The sequence below is a fragment of the Erpetoichthys calabaricus genome, chromosome 2 (genome assembly GCF_900747795.2).
Source record: "Erpetoichthys calabaricus chromosome 2, fErpCal1.3, whole genome shotgun sequence".
Lineage (NCBI taxonomy): Eukaryota > Metazoa > Chordata > Cladistia > Polypteriformes > Polypteridae > Erpetoichthys > Erpetoichthys calabaricus.
Genome location: NC_041395.2, coordinates 106,284,248 through 106,305,406, shown reverse-complemented (window position 1 = coordinate 106,305,406; position 21,159 = coordinate 106,284,248). Strand labels below are relative to the sequence as shown.

Below are 21,159 nucleotides of genomic sequence, written 5' to 3'. Positions count from 1 at the left end.
TATTTATGGAAAAATTGCCTATGTACATTGCTTTAACAGAAAACATAATTTGTGTTTGTCAGAATTCACTACTTTTAAAGATGTCAAGCTTCTTACTTTATTAGCCTATACATAGGTGAGAACCTCATCCCCTAGTGCATGGTTACGTGGTATCTCATTTTTTGAATGGTCTGTTCATATTTTTTGGTAATGATTTGAGTACTCATTACATTTTCCAGTGAATTTTTACATTTTTCTAAAGCTTTAGACAAACAAGCTCTTCTTATATACTTTAGATATATCCAATTATGAAGATAATTAATCAATTCACATTGCTAAAATTAATTTGTATGTACCAGAATACAAAAATGGGGAGTTTCAACAGATTGAAGACTGGGGGTGAGGGTTGGGGATGGAGTTAGAGAGTGACAGAATTGAAGACACAAAGTGAGATATTGGAAAATGTACTACCATTATAGTGAGGCTCAGGACATCTGTGCAAAGTGGCTGTATATGAGAAAATTCTAACCTAATGTCTAAAACAGACAAATACGTTTGCTGCAGAGAGTGGTATTTTGTACTATTTCAATTGGAAAACTTAGACATATCCAGCAACAACAGCCTATTTTCTTACCCACAAAATTAAACAGGAAAAAGGAAATGAAAACTGAAGGATGAAGTAGACAACCTCAATTATATTTAGCTAATTTACTGATTTAGTTACCAACAAAAACAAAATGAATAGTGCCAAGGCTTCACAGCTCCTTCTAAATGCCACAAGCTGCAACTTTAAAGAATAACTAAAAGAAGTCAATGGAAACTATAGACACTACATTTGTTTTATATAATTTTCACATCTCAGGGATACATATTTTAGAACATTTTTTCTGAAAGGCACAGTCGTATTGAACATCTACAGGCATGTATTTTAATTCTGTTACAGTGGTCCTAATTAGCCATGTAGCTTCATTTACACTAGATTTAACACTTTACACTACATCATGGGCTGCATTAATAAGAGAGATGAGTCAGAGTACAGGAAGGCTGTGGAGGACTTCATCTTGTGGTGCAGGAACAAAAACCTGCAACTCAATGTCAGCAAGACAAAAGAGCTGCTGGTGGACTTTCAGTATGCCAAGGAGCCTCTGTTGCACTGTACAAGAAGGGCCAGAGCAGACTGCACTTCCTAAGGATACTCCGGTCTTCCAGTGTATGCAGCAAGCTGCTGGAAATGTTCTATCAGTCCATAGTACAATCATAATGTCTGAACAAACTTATCATAGAGCGAACCCTGTATACAACGAAAGCTGCTGTGGAAAACAGGATAATGGCAAATCGGATGGGGGAACTCTCTTGGAGTACTTTTAGCCACAGACTCATTCCAACACAGTATGCTAAGAAGCACCTCTGGGGTCTTTTCTGCCAACTTCTATCAGGCAATTCAATGCTTCCACCCAATGTACCAGATACTAATTTTATTTATTTATTGACTGATTGATTGATCGGCTGTATTATCTATCCCATGATTCTGTAAGCTTGTTTTTTGTGTTTCTGCTGCTGTATGCATCCGAATTTCCACATGAGATTAATAAAGTTTAACTAATCTAATCTAATGCTGTTTACATAAAACCTCCATACACAATAGTTGCTATGCCAGGAGAAGTCAACATGCATCTTTCCCCTAGGAAAGACAGTGCTAAGAGTTATTATTAAAAACAAGTTACTTCCAACTTTATTTTTTATCGTAAACATCTCTCTGAAATGTGGATGGCATTGTTTTCAGAAGTCAGAACATTTGCTTTATTGAAGTGAGCATATTTGAGAGTTTCAAGGCATATATGACTCATTTCTCCTGGTATCCCACAGACCACCATCTTAAACCACTGGGGGGGAAATGGATTTTATTTAATTGATAAATTATGCTTTACTTAAGAACACATGGTGTATACTGTATGCTACAACTGTAAAAAAATTATTTGCCATCAAAAAGTTTGAACTTACTGCTTAACAAGAGAAATAGAAAGGCACAGACTGGTCAAGCATTGTAAAACTGACAGGAACAAACATGGGTTAGTGAAATGATACAGAAGTGACTCTTTTACTTATTGAGAAAATAATTCTTGGCACAAGTTTACCAAATGTACTTGAAATTATCTGACAACTACTCACTTTTGGTCTCTTGATACGAATATAGGCGTGGAGTGCATCCACATATGGCTGCTGTAGCCTCTCTACCAAATCATGATCCTGTACATTTGGTCTATCTGAGGAAAATGGAAGGGAAACACTATAATATAAACATCTAATCATACCGTTCTTAAGTCTGAGCCAGGCTTCTTACCTGCAGAAAAAATGTTGATTGCAATAAGCAGTGCATACTCTGCTTCATCAAGGTGTAGCTCCTTCATTCCCTTGGAAAATTCAAAGATGGGGTTGATGAATTCAAACTGCAACCCTATTGATTAGGACAAGGAACTGGATCAGATGCATCTCACAGAGCAATGAACATCAATTGCATGAAGGACAATAGAAAACTAACACCTCAAAGACCATATACTGTATGTGTCATGCCAGGCAAAGACCTGGAAACCAACCTGCTTTTGCAAAGTCATCCTTATTGTAACTGAAGTCCTTTAGAAAAGTGATGCTGTCAATAGCTGGATCATACCTCCGAGACGTCTCGAGCAGCATAATCTAAAATAGTGCAAAACAGAACTATGAGCTAAGAACAAGAATTAGTCAATCCAAAAATGTGATGTGAAGTGCACGGTTTTTAAGATTTAATGTTTTTAGTTTTTCATGATAATACTTTTTTTTTTTCGTGGTTATAGTAACCATCGACATTTATGACAAGTATCTTGCATGAATAGAAGTTTTGGGCTCCAATAGAAAACTTTCATATTAATTTTATATTACACTTTTTAAACAAAAATTTTTAAAATTTGTCCAAGTTGGTCTTGTTACCTCTGCTCAACAAAACAAATGCTCACCAACACAACAGAGGCATACTGCTCTGTGAACCTTAATAATATAACTAACAGACAACTGCCAGATAAAATAATAACAAAAGTGATATACACTTAAGGCAGTAAAGTTGCATTCCTTTTTGTGTGGTCTGTTCTTGCTGTTGCAATTATTGTCTGAAATTCTTCCCCTGACACGGGTTACTGAACAAATTAGAATGTTGGTGTGAAACAGGCTTTAGTCCTTCCCTAAATTGGTGATTTTGGGGCCATGCATTTAATGTGTTGGTGCATATTGGATTTGTAGTGCCTTTCGTTAATCTGTTATGATTTTTATTTCACCTCACTTTAAACAATAACTCTGTCAAAAGTGGAAAAAATGCTGATGTAAATAAATGTGTAGAAGATGGTCTACAACATTTGAAACTACTGCATATAATGCAGTATGGAGGAAGAATGTAATTTCACCAGACTACTGTTCTACATTTTAAAAGAGGCTGCATTATTTCAGACACTTACTGGCAAATGTGTTTTGTGTCATGCAGGCTGATATTGCTGTGTCAAAGTAGGACTTAAAATACTACAGACAATGACATGCAGTTGGATTTTTTGGTATCCAATACTACAAAGGTACTGGGATTAACACAAAGTATGTACACAAACATACTCAAATTAAAACAAACTTTTGACAGTTAATGTTTTTAATTATTACAGTATCATTTATCAATGTTGTGTTGTCAGCTCAACACAATATATTTTGGGATTGTATTTGCATTGTACAGACAGACATTGTATACTGTAGTATATAGTGTATAGATGCAGCACAATTTTATTTAAAGCTTCTGGCTTGCCAATCATAGCATGTTTTGTCTGTCAGATATCTCTAGTCCTCTGTGGAGGAATGGGTGGGACTGAAATTTGTTCTGTGGTAACAAAATGAAATATTTAGACAGTGGGCAGGAAGAGTATAAATAAATAAAGATTTTCCTTGTAGGTCTCTCATATACTGTTGCTGTGTAAACTTTTGCTCTTATGGGCCTCATACTCTACATAATTATGTACTGTATCATTACAGTTCATGTTATCAGATTATTAAAACATAAAGTAATGCAAATGTTCAATCAACGTATTAAAAGTTACGTGATAACCAAAAAAGGTAAAGTTAAATGATAACCAATGCTTTATGTCAGAAAAGAAGCTCTGCCATCCCCATACTTACAAATGATAAACTCCACTTGCCTCCTCATCCAATTTGAAACCTAGAATAAATTCTGCCATGATCACACTTATTTTAAATAGGATAAAGATCCAGCTGATTGTTCTAATTATCACCCATTTTCATTGAGAAATTCAGATGCAAAATTGCTAGCAAAACTCTTACTTAGACATCTACAACAGGGTATTTTAGAGCTAGTCCTTCATGGTCAATCTGGTTTTATTAGATCCCATTATACAGCTGATAATATTACGCATCTACCTTATATTTTGGATGTAGCTCCATCTTTGTCTCAACCAACAGCTAGTCTTTCAGTTGATGCAGAAAAACTTTACAATCAGATTAACAGGAAAATTATCTGGGAGATTATAAACTTAATGGGCTCTAATGAATGTTTTGTTAATATGGTTATAACTTTATGCACTTTCCCCAGGCTGTTCACTCTCTCCATTACTTTTTAATCTTGCTCTTGAAACTTTAGCCATTGCTCTTCAAGATTTACTTTTTCCTGTCACGGTCTATGGCTCCCCAACATAACATTTTCTTTTATGCCGAGGACATTTTGCTCTTTCTTGAGAATGCACATCCTGACCCTCTCACATTTACTTAGCTTATTTAGTTATTTTGAAAATATATCCAGTTATAAAATTAACTGGTCTAAATTGTCTCTTCTCCTAAATTATCCTTGCAGACAAATGCATTTTCCCTTCAATTAAATATCTTGGTATTGATATCTGTACCATATCTTCAAATTATCAACATATTTCTAAGGTGTTAAAGAGTTGCTTGCCTCCTGCTCCTCTCTCCCCTTGTCATTTCGGTCAAGACTAGCAGCCATTAAAATGAATGTGGTTTCTCATTTTAGTTTTATCAGTGCAATGTTGTCTCTCTCCCCTCCTGTTAGATACTGGACTGATCTTTAATATCCTGTTTCATGCGGAGTAATGAAAGTCCCCCTAGTAAACACTTATCTTTAATCTGTGACCAGTCCAAGAGTGGGATATCTTTACCAGATTTGGAATTGTATCACTGAGCATTTTGGATCTTTCATTCTTTTTACTAATTCAAGCAGCCATACCACAAGTGCTTCAGAACAGGTCATCCACTTCACGCTAAGTACGTTCAGGCCCAGCCAGTACTTGGATGGGAAACCATCTAGGAAATGCTTAGGCTGTTGCTGGAAGAGGTATTGGCGAGACCAGTAGGTCTCCGTCTAATCACTTTGAATAGCAAGAAAAAACGCTATATAAATGTAATTAATTATTATTATTAATATACCTTTAATGCCTCAAATATTCTTTCTAGTAGACTTCTTTTCTCTCCCTTTTACTATTATCAAGGAGGTTATTCATTATAAAGTTGCAGAATAACAGCATGAAGGAAGTGTGGGATGGGATGAAGATCATCACTGGCTGCAGTTCGAAGCAGGGTGCCTCTATCGAGAGAGACAGGGAGAAAGCAAACCTGATGAACAACCTCTTTTTAGCAGGTTTGACCACCCTAACCCACTCTCACTGTCACCTCAAAGTACTGCATCCTCCACCCATCCTTCTGCTGATACCAGCATAGGAGAGAGTTTTCCCCCACCCACAATTACAGTAGCCCAGGTAAGCAGTGAACTGAGGACACTTTGTGCCAGCAAACAGTGGGTCCAGATGGAGTATCGCCATGACTGCTGAAGGCCTGTGCATTGAAGCTGGGGAGTCCTATACAGCGCATCTTCAACCTGAGCCTGGAACAGGGGAGAGTCCCGAGGCTTTGGAAAACATCTTGCATCACCCCAGTCCCAAAGGTATCACGTCCTAGTGAGCTGAATGACTTCAGGCCTGTCACCCTGACGTTACATGTGATGAAGACCATGGAGCAGCTGCTGCTTCACCACCTGAGGCCACAGGTCCGCCACGCCCTTGACCCTCTACAGTTCACATACCAGGAGAAGGTGGGAGCGGTGGACGTCATCATCTACATGCTACACCGATCCCTCTCCCACTTGGACAGAGGCAGAAGTGCAGTAAGAATTATGTTTCTGGACTTCTCTAGCGCCTTCAACACCATCCAACCTCTGCTCCTTAGGGACAAGCTGACAGAGATGGGAGTAGATTCATACCTGGTGGCATGGATCGTGAACTATCTTACAGACAGATCTCAGTATGTGCGTCTCGGGAACTACACGTCTGACATTGTGGTCAGCAGCACAGGAGTGTCGCAGGGGACTGTGCTTTCTCCGGTCCTGTTCAGCCTATATACATCGGACTTCCAATACAACTCGGAGTCCTGCCACATGCAAAAGTTCACTGGTGACACTGCTATTGTGGGCTGCATCAGGAGTGGGGCAGGAGGAGTAGTATAGGAACCTAATAAAGGACTTTGTTAAATGGTGCAACTCAAACCACCTACAACTGAACACCAGTAAAACCAAAGAGCTGGTGGTGGATTTTAGGAGGCCAAGCCCCTCACGGACCCCATGACCATCAGAGGTGACTGTGTGTAGAAGGTACAGACCTATAAAAATACCTGGGAGTGCAGCTGGATGATAAACTGGACAGCCAATACTGATGCTCTATGCAAAGAGAGGACAGAGACGACTATACTTCCTTAGAAGGCTGGCGTCTTTCAACATCTGCAATAAGATGCTGCAGATGTTCTATCAAACGGTTGTGGCGAGGCGCCCTCTTCTACGCGGTGGTGTGCTGGGGAGGGCAGCATAAAGAAGAGGGACGCCCCACGCCTGGACAAACTGGTGAGGAAGGCAGGCCCCTATTGTAGGCACAGAGCTGGAGAGTTTGACATCAATGGTGAAGTGACGGGTGCTGAGCAGGCTCCTGTCAATCATAGAAAATCCACTGCATCCACTGAACAGTATCATCTCCAGACAGAGGAGCAACTTCAGTGACAGACTGCTGTCACTGTCCTGCTCCACTGGACAGACTGAGGAGATCGTTCTTCCCCCACACTATGTGACTCTTCAATACCACCCGGGAGGTTAAACGGTAACATTATATCATGTTATTGACTATTATACCTGCCTTGCACTCTCCACCTTGCACTTTTTAACTTGCACTGTGTTTTTATTACTCTTTAATTAATATTGCTTTTATCAGTATGCTGCTGCTGGAGTATGTGAATTTCCCCTTGGGCATTAATAAAGTATCTATCTATCTATCCAGTTTACGTACAATCACTGCAGATCTGCATTAGCCTCTTGCTGGATATCCCCTAACTCTTTCTTTTAATTACTTTCTTTTTATAATTTGCTTTTATTGATCTTTCTACAGCATGGATCAATGGAGTGTCTTGCTCTAACATCATAAAGTAGAAGTCAGTGGTGAAGCTGTCCAGGTTTGGATATTAGGAGGCATAGACCACATATGGCTTCCTACTCTTTGGGTGACTCGAGCAACTACCAACCCCTTCAGTTTTTGTTTTTTTTTTATTTTTTCTCTGTTTTCCCCCCCACACAGGACCGGGTGTTTCAAAGTTGTTATTTTTTAATATTCCCAAATATGTTTGTATTTGCTCAAGACCTAAAACTTTAAATCGCAAAAAGAAAAATTGTTCTAATAGGCCTCAACAGTTTATTGCACCTCCTTCACTGAAAGAATGTTAAGGAGGAGAACTGGATCATGCAATGCATTAGCTCAGTAACATTTGTAGGTTTTCATGCATTACGTACTTTTTTTCAAGACCTAACACAAAATCTAAAGATGATAAAGGTCTGAATTTAGACTAGGCCAGGGGTGGGCAGATTCAGTCCTGGAGGGCCGCAGTGGTTGCAGGTTTTTGTTCCAACCCAGTTGCTTAATTATAAACCAATCCTTGTCAATTATTTAATTGCATGGCTTGCTAGTGCTTTAACTCTGCCATGTCAGGTTATTCATCATATCCTAGATTTATTTTTCTTTCTAAGGATATCATCCAAATGATTTGAAGTCTAAAACAGATGAGTAATTCTCAGTGCTTCACTTTTTTCTCTTCACTTTTCCTTCCAAGTATTTAATTAAACTAAATAGTGCATGATAAATACACACAGGTGTAAATGAAAACAAGCTAAATGGAGAAATTTTTGTCATTTGCATGGTGTTGCTAATTAGGAGCAATTAAAAACCAAGAATACAGCTGTTTAAGACTAAAATAAGCAATAAGGGTTCAAAAATCTTAACGAGCGAGACAACTAAAGTGAAGCTGAAGTGTTACTTGAGCAATAAGGGCTTCTTATTTAGCAACTGGGTTGGAGCAAAAACCTGCAGCCACTGCGGCCCTCCAGGACTGAATCTGCCCACCCCTGGACTAGGCAAATGCAAAAGTCTAAATTTTTTCTTCATTGTAATGTAATGTTTCATAATGTTTATATTTCCTAGTTCAGTAACTTGTTGCATGACCCCAGGTAGCAAAATGTATGCTTCATCTCATTGACAGATGGTGAAGAATTTTCTTTAAATTTCTTCTGAAATTGAGTAGAATGCATAGTACTCTAATGTATATCAAATTGTTTAGATCCTGATGCAGCAAATCGTGGTGCTAGTGTTTCTTACTTTGGAAAGCAGATGTTTTTTTTTTTAAAATAGATATAAAAGCACACATTGTTCAAAAAATATACTTTTTACTCATCTGTCACAGAAGTCTTAATGGTCATCCAAATGTCAGAGTGTAGACACATCATCTTCTTAAAAATGTCCTGTTTGCTATTACCTTTCCAATGTGAAAAAACTGAATTAATTGCACATTGTGTCTCTCAGATGGCACAATTATGAACAGTGACATTTGATGATGTGAGATGGTTCTCTTGACTTGATTGAAAAATTTTTCAACTTGCTCTGGAAAGATTTTGGCATTAAGACTCACCTATTTACCAAATGTTTTCCCATTTGAATAATGTGTTTGTGGCTATAGTACTGTGGAACCAAGAAGCTTTATTACATCTCTTTGTCACTTTTTCCCAAACTAACAGACTTCCATTTTTACTAGAATTTTTGAGGAATTTCTTTTCATCTTGAACATGATTTGCATTTAGTACCTGTATGTTAACAATTTCATTCTGGGTTGGGTTATACAGTACCTTTGTCAGTTTTGTTTAAATCAGGCCTGATAACTTCTAAAATCGTTTAGTTTATAAACACTAATCACTCCTTTAAGTAGGTTAATTTGGGGGGTTGTGTCCCAACCCTTCTTTTGTGTACTATTACTACAAATACAACTATAACAACAATGTGAACAAATTCAATGTTAAAAAATATGCTGTGGTAATGTATATAATTTGATTCAATGACGACATGTTTTCATAGTATTACAAGCTATTCACTCTGCATATTATTTGAAATAATTAGTTAAATGTGTCAAGTTCACAAAATGATAATTCTGTTGCTAAATTAGAACATCAGAATAATCTAGATGAAAAGAGGCTATTTGGCCCAACAAAGCTCGCTATTCCTATCCAGTTAATTCTTCTAAAATAACATCAAGTCTAGTTGTGAAAGCCTCTAAAGACTTACTGTCTACCATACTACTTGGTAGCTTTCTCCATCTGCCTATGGTTCTTTGTGTAAAGGAAAAACTTACTGATATTTGTGCAAAATTTACCCTTAACAAGTTTCCAACTGTGTCCCCATGTTCTTAATGAACTCATTTTAAAGTAACAATCTCAATCCATTGTACTAACCCAGCACAGGGGATGCACAAACCAGTGTGTTTTCTTCGTGCCAGTCCCAAACCCTGATAATGGAGAGGGATATGTCTGGAAAGGTATCCAGTGTAAAATTTTCCCAGATCCACATGCAGACAAGACAGATTTCCATATCGGATCAGTCAAGTCCCGGGTTAACAACGACTGCCACCAGTACTGTTAGCCAACAGGGTGCTGGCAGAAATTGGGCTACTGTTGGCCGGAAGAAGGAGAAGAAGAGGGGAGAGATGTGTCCGGAGGAAAGAGGAGAGGAGGAAGATAAAGACAGTGCAACTGAGGGTAGGAACTTTGAATGCTGGCAGTATGACTGGGAAAGGGAGAGAGTTAGCGGATATGATGGAGAGAATGTAGGTTGATATATTGTGCGTGCAAGAGACTAAATGGAAGGGAAGTAAGGCCAGGTGGATTGGAGGTGGATTCAAATTATTCTTTCATGGTATGGATAGGAGGAGAAATGGGGTAGAAGTTATTCTGAAGAACAGTATGTCAAGTGTGTTTTGGAAGTGAAAAGAGTGTCAGACAGAGTAATGATTATGATGCTGGAAATTGGAGGTGTGATAATGAATGTTGTTAGTGCATATGCCCTGCAAGTTGGGTGTGTGATGGATGAGAAATATGATTTCTGGAGTGAGTTGGATGAAGTGATGAACAGTGTACCCCAAGGGACAGAAAAGTGGTGATTGGAGTGGATTTCAATGGACATGTTGATGAAGGGAACAGAGGAGACGAGGAGGTGATGGGTAGGCATGGTGTCAAGGAGAGGAATGAAGAAGGTCAGATGATAGTGGATTTTGTGAAAAGGATGGCATGGCTGTGGTGAGTATGTAATTTTAAGAAGAGGGAGGTGACGTACAAGATATGATTATACCCTATGCAGAAGAGTCAATCTGAAGGAGAATAAAGACTGCAAAGTGGTGGCAAGGGAAAGTGTAGTTAGATAACATAGGGATGGTGGTCTGTAGGATGACGTTGGAGATCAAGAAGAGGAGGAGAGTGAGGGTAGAGCCAAGGATCAAATTGAAGTTGAAAAAGGAAGACTTGCCAAGTTGGAGTTTAGGGAGGAGGTAAGACAGGCACTGGGTGGCAGAGAAGAGGGGTTACTAGACAGTTGGGCAAACTACAGAAAAGGTAGTAAGGGTGAAAGCAAGAAGAGTGCTTGGCTTGACATCTGGACAGAGGAAGGAGGAAAAATATAACCAGGTGGTGGAATGAGGAAGTACAGGAGAGTATATAGAGGAAGAGGAGGGAGAAGAAGAAGTGGGATAGTGAGGGAGATGCAGAAAGTAGACAAGAGTACAAGGTGTAAGGTGAAGAGAGAGGTGGCGAAGGCTAAAGAAAAGATGTATGATGAGTTGTATGAGAGGTTGGACACTAAGGAGGGAGAAAAGGAGCTGTATTGATTCCGGCTCGGTCCTTCTGTCTAGCCAAAGAGTGTGTAGCAGGTTAGGGTAATAAAGGATAAAGAGGAAACTCACAAGCGAGGAGAGTGTGTTGAGCAGATGGAAAGAGTACTTTTGAGAGGCTGATGAATGAAGAGAATGAGAGGGAGAAGAGGTTGGATGAATGTGGAGATAGTGAATCAGGAAGTGCAACAGATAGCAAGGAGGAAGTAAGGACAGCAATGAAGAGAATGAAGAATGGAAAGGCTATTGGTCCAGGATGACATACCTGTGGAAGCATGAAGATGTTTAGGACAGATGGGCAGTGGAGTTTTTAACCTGGACTGTTTAATGGAATCTTGGAAAGTGAGAAGGTGCCTGAGGAGTAGAGAAGAAGTGTACTGGTGCCAATTTTTAAGAATAAAGGGGTAGTGTGCAGAGCTGCAGTAACTACAGGGGGATAAAATTGATGAGCCATAGCATGAAGTTATGAGAAAGAGTAGTGGAAGCTAGATTAAGAAGAGGGAGCGATGATTAGTGAGCAGCAGTATGGTTTCATGCAAGAAAGAGCACCACAGATGCAATGTTTGCTCTGAGGGTGTTGATGGAGAAGTATAAAAAAGGCCAGAAGGAGTTGCATTATGTCTTTGTGGACCTGGAGAAGCATATGACAGGGTGCCCCGAGAGGAGTTGTGGTATTGTATGAGGAAGTCAGGAGTGGCAGAGAAGTACGTAAGAGTTTGTACAGGATATGTACAATGGAAGTGTGACAGTGGTGAGGTCTGCAGTAGGAGTGATGGATGCATTCAACATGGAGGTGGGATTACATCAGGGATCAATTCTTAGTCCTTTCTTATTTGCAATGGTGATGGACAGGTTGACAGATGAGATTAGGACAAGAGTCCCCTTGGACTATGATGTTTGCTGATGACATTGTGATCTGTAGTGAGAGTAGGGAGCAGGGTTGAGGAGAAACCTGGAGAGGTGGAGATATGCTCTACAGAGGAGAGGAATGAAGGTCAATAGGAACAAGGACTGAATACATGTGTGTAAAAAGAGAGGGAGGTTAGTGGGAATGGTGAGGATGCAGGGAGTAGAGTTGGCGAAGGTGGATGAGTTTAAATACTTGGGATCAACAGTACAGAGTAACGGGGACTGTGGAAGAGAGGTGAAAAGAGTGCAGGCTGGGTGGAGAAGAGTGTCAGGAGTAATTTGGTGACAGATGGTTATCAGAAAGACTGAAAGGGAAGATCTACAGGACTGTAGTGAGAGCAGCTTTGTTATATGGGTTGTAGACGGTGGCACTGACCAGAAAGCAGGAGACACAGCTGGAGTTACAGATGCTAAGATTTGCATTGGGATGTGACAAGGATGGACATGATTAGAAATGAGTAAATTAGAGGATCGGCTTAGGTTGGATGGTTGGGAGACAAAGTCAGAGAGGCAAGATTGTGTTGGTTTGGACATGTGCAGAGGAGAGATGCTAGGTATATTGGGAAAAGATGTTAAAGATAGAGCTGCCAGGAAAAGAGGAAAAGAGGAAGCCTAAGAGGAGGTTTATGGATGTGGTGAGAGAGGATATGCAGGTGGTGGGTTGTGACAGAGCAAGATGTACAGGACAGGAAGATATGGAACAAGATGATCCGCTTCTGCGACCCTAACAGGAGCAGCCGAAAGAAGAAGAAGAAGTGTATATACATTATCATCAAAATAATAATGATAATAATGGAGAATTCAAAAAAGTTTGTAGGTTTGTCCGAATTATGTAACTTTAGCTACTATGGATTATTAATGCCGGTAGGTAAGTGCATACACGAGTACTGGTTTGTATATTTGCATTCTTCAAGGTGACACGTAGCCGCTCTTCATCGCAAGCATCAGCATTGGCCTCTGTGTGAATGCGTGTAGGCAGTTCAAGTGCAGTTGGCTCGGTGATTTACTGAATTTCATCAATGGCGTCAGTTGCACCTTGTACATATAATAATAGATTTATGTATAGTTTTTTTTTATAGTTTTTACAGTTCTTTGGCAATGTGTAAAATGATCAGTGTTGCAGTAATTGTGATGCTCTTTGCATGAAAAAATGTGTTCCATTAAATTTCACTTTTTCTTGGTCAATTGTGATGTTTCCTTAAAAGTGCAACAAAAAAAGTATTTGGCGTCCGAAGGGTGCATTAACCTCCCAAGTATGTTGCGGTTTTTAAGTGTTAATCGGCACTACAAAATGCTACTTAAAACGCATAGGTCGCTCAGAGCGCATTCGTTTAACCAACAGCTGAACACCCATGTGGAGACAGAGGGCCATTCCTGCTATATTCCTCTCTAACTGCCTTTTAGCCTCCCTAAAATCCTTCTTAATGGTTACACTCATGTTCTTATACGCCCTACAATTCACACTGGAGTTATTAGTCTTTTATGCCTTATACAGCTGTTTTTAGTCCTTTGCAGTTTCTTTTTCAACTCTTTATTAACTTACTGCTGAGTTTTTGTTTTTTTTTTATTTCCTACTAATTCAAACTTTAGGTATGTACCTGTCCTGCATTATATGTAAAACATTTTTAAGCTTGTTCCACTGCTCCTCGACTGACTCCGCACTTAAAAGCTTATCCCTATCTATCCTCCTTAGATTTTACCACATCTAATAAAAATTTGCCCCACCAAAGTTAAACTTACCAGTAGGCCTGGGAAAGTTAACACATTGATTTTTGTGATTAACGTGGCTTGTTTAACGCATTAAAAAATATTGTCAAATCCAGGGTTGGGCAATAAGGCAAACACCTCAGGTAGTGCTTTGGTCAGAACCGCATTTCATGTAATTTTTTTTTTTTTTTAACATAAACTTTTTTGTATTATTTAGTGAAGTGCGCATCTAAAGAATTACATACACATCCAGTACCTGATTTATATACAGTAATCCCTCGCTATATCGCGCTTCGCCCTTCGCGGCTTCACTCCATCGCGGATTTTATATGTAAGGCATATTTAAATATATATCGCGGATTTTTCGCCTGCTTCGCGGGTTTCTGAGGACAATGGGTCTTTTAATTTCTGGTACATGCTTCCTCAGTTGGTTTGCCCAGTTGATTTCATACAAGGGACACTATTGGCAGATGGCTGAGAAGCTACCCAGCTTACTTTTCTTTCTCTCTCTCTTGCGCTGACTATCTGTGATCCTGACGTAGGGGGGTGTGAGCAGGGGGGCTGTTCGCACACCTAGACGATACGGACGCTCGTCTAAAAATGCTGAAAGATTATCTTCACGTTGCTACCTTCTGTGTGCAGCTTTTAAGTATGCTGCACGGTGCTTCGCCATACTTTAAAGCTCAAAGGGCACGTATTGATTTTTTTATCTGTCTCTCTCTGCTCCTGACGGAGGGGGTGTGAGCTACCACCCTTCAACAGCTTTGTGCCGCGGTGCTTCGCATACTTAAAAGCAAACAGCCTATTGATTTATTTGCTCCTTTGAAGAGGAAGATATGTTTGCATTCTTTTAATTGTGAGACTGAACTGTCATCTCTGTCTTGTCATGGAGCACAGTTTAAACTTTTGAAAAAGAGACAAATGTTTGTTTGCAATGTTTTTGAATAACGTTCCTATCTCTCTACAACCTCCTGTGTTTCTGCGCAAATCTGTGACCCAAGCATGACAATATAAAAATAACCATATAAATATATGGTTTCTACTTCGCGGATTTTCTTATTTCGCGGGTGGCTCTGGAACGCAACCCCCGCGATGGAGGAGGGATTACTGTACTACCTTTAAAAATTTTATGAATAACTGTACTATCAAACGTTATCTGCTTATCCGTGGCTACTGTTTAACATCATTCCCTAGGTTTACTCTTTCAGGACTGTTTAAGATTATTCTAGGTTTATAGTACTGTATTGTCAATAGATAGCTCTACTTTAATCCTTCTACACTACTGTTGGCGGGGGCTTGTTTTGTTTTGGATGTGCTCCGTTTCTAAGTATGTCAGAGGACTAGGACTTTGTGAAGTGTGGTCTAGCATCACATGGAGAGGCAAAATGGGAAGGCAGGGTGGGAGAGACTGAAGCAAGCTATTCTAATCTGTCATTTAAAACCCTTACAAATTTAAGTGTCAACATAACAATAGGCTTCATAGCAATAAATCCAGGGAAAATTGGAAATTAAGGTCAAAGTTGTCTTATGTAATAATGTACTACCTTAATTAAGATTACAAAATGTCAACAAAAGTTCAAGAAGCAATGTCTCTATGACCAAACAGTGAACTTGGTGATCTGGAATGTCAAAGGTCTCAATCACAAATTAAAGAGAAAGAAAGTATTCTCTGATCTAACAGGGCTAAAACACAAAGATTTTTACAGGAGACCCACTTATTAAGAAAGGATCAGTTTCGGCTGCACAGAGATTGGACTGGGCCAAAATATTCCACTCCTGCTATACAAAGAAAACTAGAGGTGTGGGAATTCTTATACATAGAACAATTTTCATTTTGTAGTATCAGATGATCGCCATGGGTAATTTAACTGTAAAGTGATTTTGATAAAATATCTACCCACCCAAATGTCGATGACAGGGACTTCATTCAAAACGTATTTGCATCCAATCCTAATGTTAACACTCATAACATTATAATGGCCAGAAGACTAATTGCACTTTAAATATAGCCCCTGGATAGGACTCCCTGCCACAGGGGCGATACTATCTAACATTGCAAAAACATTTACACAGTTTGTAATTGATCACAACTTATCAGACCACTGGAGATTTCTAAATCTAAACTCAAGAGCATATTCCTTCTTCTCACCAGTACATCACTGTTACTCAAGAACTAGCATATTCCTTCTTCTCACCAGTACATCACTGTTACTCAAGAACTGATTATTTCTTATAGATAATTTTTTGTGCACGATCAAATCTTGTAAGTACAAAGCTACTGTTATCTCTGACCACCCCCTGTGATCACTGAGCACAAATCATTATGCCCCACATATTTCATCTTGCAGCTGGTTGGTCATAACCAATGTTCCCCTCTAAGGAGTAGCATATAGTGAGCAAAAAACATTTGTTTTATCAGCGACAATTTTGTTTAAGCCAAAAATTTATGAGCACCTCGGAGTGAGCGATCGTGCGATAAGTACGAGCGACGCCATCGGAGTGAGCGATTGTGCGGGAAGTATGAGCGACGCTCTGAAATCGTGTGAGCGATCGCTCACGCGCTCAGCTTAGAGGGAACATTGGTCTTAACCCACTTTATTAGCTGACGAGAACTATATAGTTTATATTCCAAGCAAAATGATTTTTTAGAGACAAACACAAAGGGGGATTATGAGAAAAGGACCTTGAACAGAAAATACTGTGGCCTGCATTCCTAACAACACTAGCAGAATTTCAAAATAAAAAAGCCCTTTTTCACAAACATTTGCTGTCTGCATGGACAAACTTAAGCAAGACTTGCATAGATGGTCTACTCTCCACCTCACTTTTAGCAGGAGAAAATTAACACTGTAAAGATGAATATCCTTCCTAAGCGTCTTTTTCCATTTCAAAGCATCACCATATACATTAGCAAATCATTTTTTAAGAAATTAGATTAAATTCAATAACCTTCTTTATTCAGAATTCAAAACATCTATGCATCCAAAGGGTGACACTACAAAGATATAAGGCAGAAGATGGCATGGTTCTACCTAACTTTCAGTTCTATTACTGGATAGCAAATATACAAGCTATAAAAACCTGGACATTTACACAAATGCATGAACACACACAGGCTTGGCCCACAATAGAAATAAAATCCTGCAGGTACTTCTTTACATTCCTTGTGCCCCAGTAAATACAATTTACTGTCAAATATACTAACAATGCAATTGTGCTTCATTCACTCAGAATATGGAACCAATGTAGGAAGTACTTCAAGATTAGAGAAGCTTTTATCTGTGGTAACCTTTGCATCAAGGTTATTATAATTAACGAAAACTAAAATCAAAACTGAAACGATTATTAAAAAAACATTTTTGTTAAAACTGAAATAAAATAATTAATAAAAACCAAATGAAAAACTAAAACTAAACTATTAAAGTAGCTGGAAAGACTAACTGAAATAAAATAATAATTTACTAAAAAATAATTTTAGTTTTAGTTTTTGAATGAATATTCTTGCTGTTAGTTTTTAACCCTTTATAACTTTTAATTCTAAAACTGAAAGTCATCCACCACGAGCCACCCACACATATTCCATTCAGTTAATGGCAGCTGGTGACAGAGAGCGGAGTGTTCACACAGCATTTGCGGTGACAGAGCAAGCTGAATACGGGTGTAAAGCGGTGTGGAACAGAAAGTGATTTACATGCCGCCTTTCTTTGCATTTGTTGTATATGAAGATGTAATTCAAACACCTGAAATCGGAATGTGCTGGTCAACAAAAACTTCACCATATGGGACAGAAAAATCATGAGTGAGTAACGTTTCAGTTTATTTCTCAGGTGCCTCCTTTTTGTTGATAGTAATTGACCTGCCACTTCGCACACGAAGTATAGACAAAGTATAATAATCATGAAAAAAATTTGACCAAGATTTTGATGAATCTTAATGTTTTAGACCTTCCCGAGTCTGAAAATACTGTTTTTTTGGAATTGTGTGTGTGTGTGTGTGTGTGTATTATATATATATATATATATATATATATATATAAACGCAATAACTCAAAAACGCAACTAGATAAATGGATGAAATTTGGCTGTGTTTATTACACCAAAATTGTAGACATGTAGTAACTTTTGGGCTAAATCCATCAACCGGAAGTGGTACTTTACCTGAACACATACTTGATTTTTTCTTTTATTCATGCAGCTGTAGAGTCCGATTTATCCATTACTTTATAATAATTGTTCAATATATTATTAATTTAATTTGATTTGTTGTTGGATGGTTCTTTAATGTACATAATATAATCATTGTCTTGCAGTTTACTCCTCAAATATCCATCCCCATATCTGAGTACCTTCTCATGAAGACCACTCCCGATTTCTGAAAATAAAACGGCACCAATCGAGAGATTGACAAGGTCATCAAACAAGATTAGCATATTGTTGCTGACCAATAACGTTTGCTTTAAAAACATGGTTTAAAAACAAAGCAATACAAACCTTGTAAAATTCCTGAGTTGGCAATGTCTCATTGTGACACAAAAACTAAACTCCATAGTAGCTCTTTAACCGTACCATAATTACTAAAACTAAAACTGAAACTAATATATTTACAAATAAAATATCTTTGTGACATAAAAACTAAATTAAAACTAAAAATATACGATGAAGGGAAAACTAAAAACTAAACTGAATTTCCAAGTAAGGTCAGAAAAAATATAGAAATAAAAACTAATATAAAAAGGCAAAACTATAATAACCTTGCTTTGCATGATAACCATCCTTTTCCACCCTCTAAATCTTGCACAGTTTTTAATGTTTGGAAAACATATGGGTTTAAATCAATTAGAGATCTGAACATAGATAACATCTTTGCTTCCTATCTCTCTACTATAAAAAAAAATTTTTGGGAGGGAGACCAGGGAGACGAGACGTGATCTTCTCGGAAGACAATTTGAAGTCCCGCAAGAGACACTTTAACTTGCTCTCAGCTCTTAAAACAACGACAAGCGACAAGCAAAACACGCAGATCGCCAGCAGCAGAAACCCAGCAGATGATTCAACCGCTTCTCCTTGCATGCATTCAGCCACCCTAACCCTCCTCACTTCACTTCGCGAGTGGCAGAGACGCGAAGTGGCAAAAGGACAGCTGCTGTACAGGCTTTAAAATGATCGATGGGCAGCGCAACAGCAGCAAAAAGAGAGCAGAGGATCCGACGGCATCTCCTTAGAATGTGTTCATGCATGCGTTTCCATCAACACAATGTTTTCACTATTTCCAAATTAGAAAGTTTGCTAATCAAAATCTGCCTAATTTTCCTCAACCCCCCCCCCCCCCCTCCCCCCCCCCCCCCCCCCCCCCCCCCCCCCATAATTCTAATCCGGAAGAAATATTGATCAGTCTTGAGGACCTCAGCATTTCTATAATATATAAAAACCTTTTAAAGCCCCTTCCTTTCAAAGATCCCAGAGTACAGTGGGAAAAGGATCTCTCATTCAACATTTCAGAAAAGGAGTGGAAGGCAGCCACGCGCAGAATTCACTCTAACTCCATATGCGTAAAACATGCAATTATTCCATTTAAAATCACCTAGCGATCAAATCTGTCTCCTTTAAAATTGTCCAAAATGTTTCCAGGGCAAGATCCAACCTACAAACATTGCAATTGAGCTCCAGCCATATGTTTCGGGCATGCACCAAATAAACACCAATCTGGACATATGTTTCGGGCATGCACCAAATAAACACCAATCTGGACCAAAATCTTTAAATGCCTTTCAGAAAGCCTTTGTGTCACAATCTCTTCTAATCCATTAACAGCTGTGTTTGGTGTACTCCCAGATGGGCTTAAAGTGGAGAAGGACAAACAAACTGTAATTGCCTTTACTTCACTACTAACACGAAGACATATCGTGCTCAACTGGAAGAATCCTTACTCTCCTATTCCAAGTCAGTGGGTAACTGGTGTTATATACTATTTGAAATTGGAAAAAAAACTAATTCTCACTTAGAGGATCTGTTCAAAATTTTTTTAAAACCTGGAAGGATCTAATTAATAACATTTTGGAATAAGCATTTATACTGGGGAAAACAATTCTCTCCCCCCATTTTTTTTTTTACTCTTAAAGATTTACTCTGGTTGTTGGCCTTCCCCTCTTTCTCATGGGTGGCGGTAGAACTGAATTTAGTTTTGTCAAGTTTGCCTTGCTTGTATGGAATGTTACTTGCTTTTAATAAATTGAATAAAATGGAAACATATTTTCATGTAAAGTTTTAAAATTTTGCATTACTTGCAGGGGAGTAGGAGGAAAAGGGAGTAGGAAGGGGGTAGTTTATGGCAGTCCTGAGGCAATAGTGAAAAGTGGCAAAGATAAAAATTATGCTCTCTTTTTTTTCATTTCATGTTTCTATAAGAATAACAAATCAATGTCATATCATATAAGTGATAATTAAGCTATCTTTGAGTGGCACTAAAACTAAATTAAGTCTCTAGTACCTCTGTACTTAACTCAACGATCTGCCAGGTAGCTTACAGTGCTGACTGTCCTAATATAATGACAAAATTCTACAAAAATATAAGTATAATGATTATCCATACCCATTATTCCAGTCTGCAGTATCTTCGTTACTTTATGTAAAGAACACAGCATAACCATCCAAGTAATGCACAGTGTCAGATTTAAAGTGAGACAGCAGCTATGGAGTTCTTTTTTAGTGTGCCAGAAGCAAAGGTATAGGTAGAGCAGTGTTTTCCAACCTTTTTTCTGTGATGGCATACTTTTTGTAACCCAAAAAATTCTAAGGCACACTATGATTCTACCAAACAAACAAGCATTAAATCTCTTAGACATGTTAAAATTGTCCAAAGGGAAGGGACAGGAGGCGGCAAAAAAAGCAGATACATCACTTAGTGAACACCGTGGGTGTATTTTCCAGCTGCTTTGTCCCTTTGCCTGCGCATACAGGTGGTCCTCTCTCTGCCTCACCTCCAGTGACCTGGGGTCAGTGGTAACTTGTATGCTCACTGTCCCACGGCTTTGCGAGAGTCACTGGTGAACATGCACACAGGCAGATGGACCCCCGACACGTCTACTGGCTGCTAAAGTGCTCTCTGAGTAATGTGTCAGCAAAACGGTGATCATAGACTTGCTTTTATGTCAGCTTCTCCAAGTAGTCCTGGTCTCGACCACCTGGGGAGCGTGTCTCTCTCAGGTCTGGACCCAGAGGCAGTGTTATTTCCACAGTGCACCAATTGGAAAACACTTGTGTAGAGTATAATTATGAAGTCATTGAAGGTGATGAACAATTGAGG

At 38.8% G+C, this 21,159-nt stretch overlaps 1 protein-coding gene across 6 annotated transcripts in view; it reads right to left on the bottom strand.

Moving 5' to 3' along the window:
- nr1h3 (nuclear receptor subfamily 1, group H, member 3) overlaps window positions 1–21,159 on the bottom strand; it is a 49,616-nt gene that overhangs the window by 2,521 nt on the left and 25,936 nt on the right. For all 6 annotated transcript variants that reach the window (XM_028794259.2, XM_028794258.2, XM_028794260.2 and 3 more), the window contains 3 exons: window positions 2,574–2,673; window positions 2,321–2,434; window positions 2,149–2,243 (listed from right to left, as the gene is read on the bottom strand). In XM_028794259.2, coding sequence (XP_028650092.1) covers window positions 2,149–2,243; window positions 2,321–2,434; window positions 2,574–2,673 — 309 coding nt within the window. The remainder of the gene's footprint in view (window positions 1–2,148; window positions 2,244–2,320; window positions 2,435–2,573; window positions 2,674–21,159) is intronic.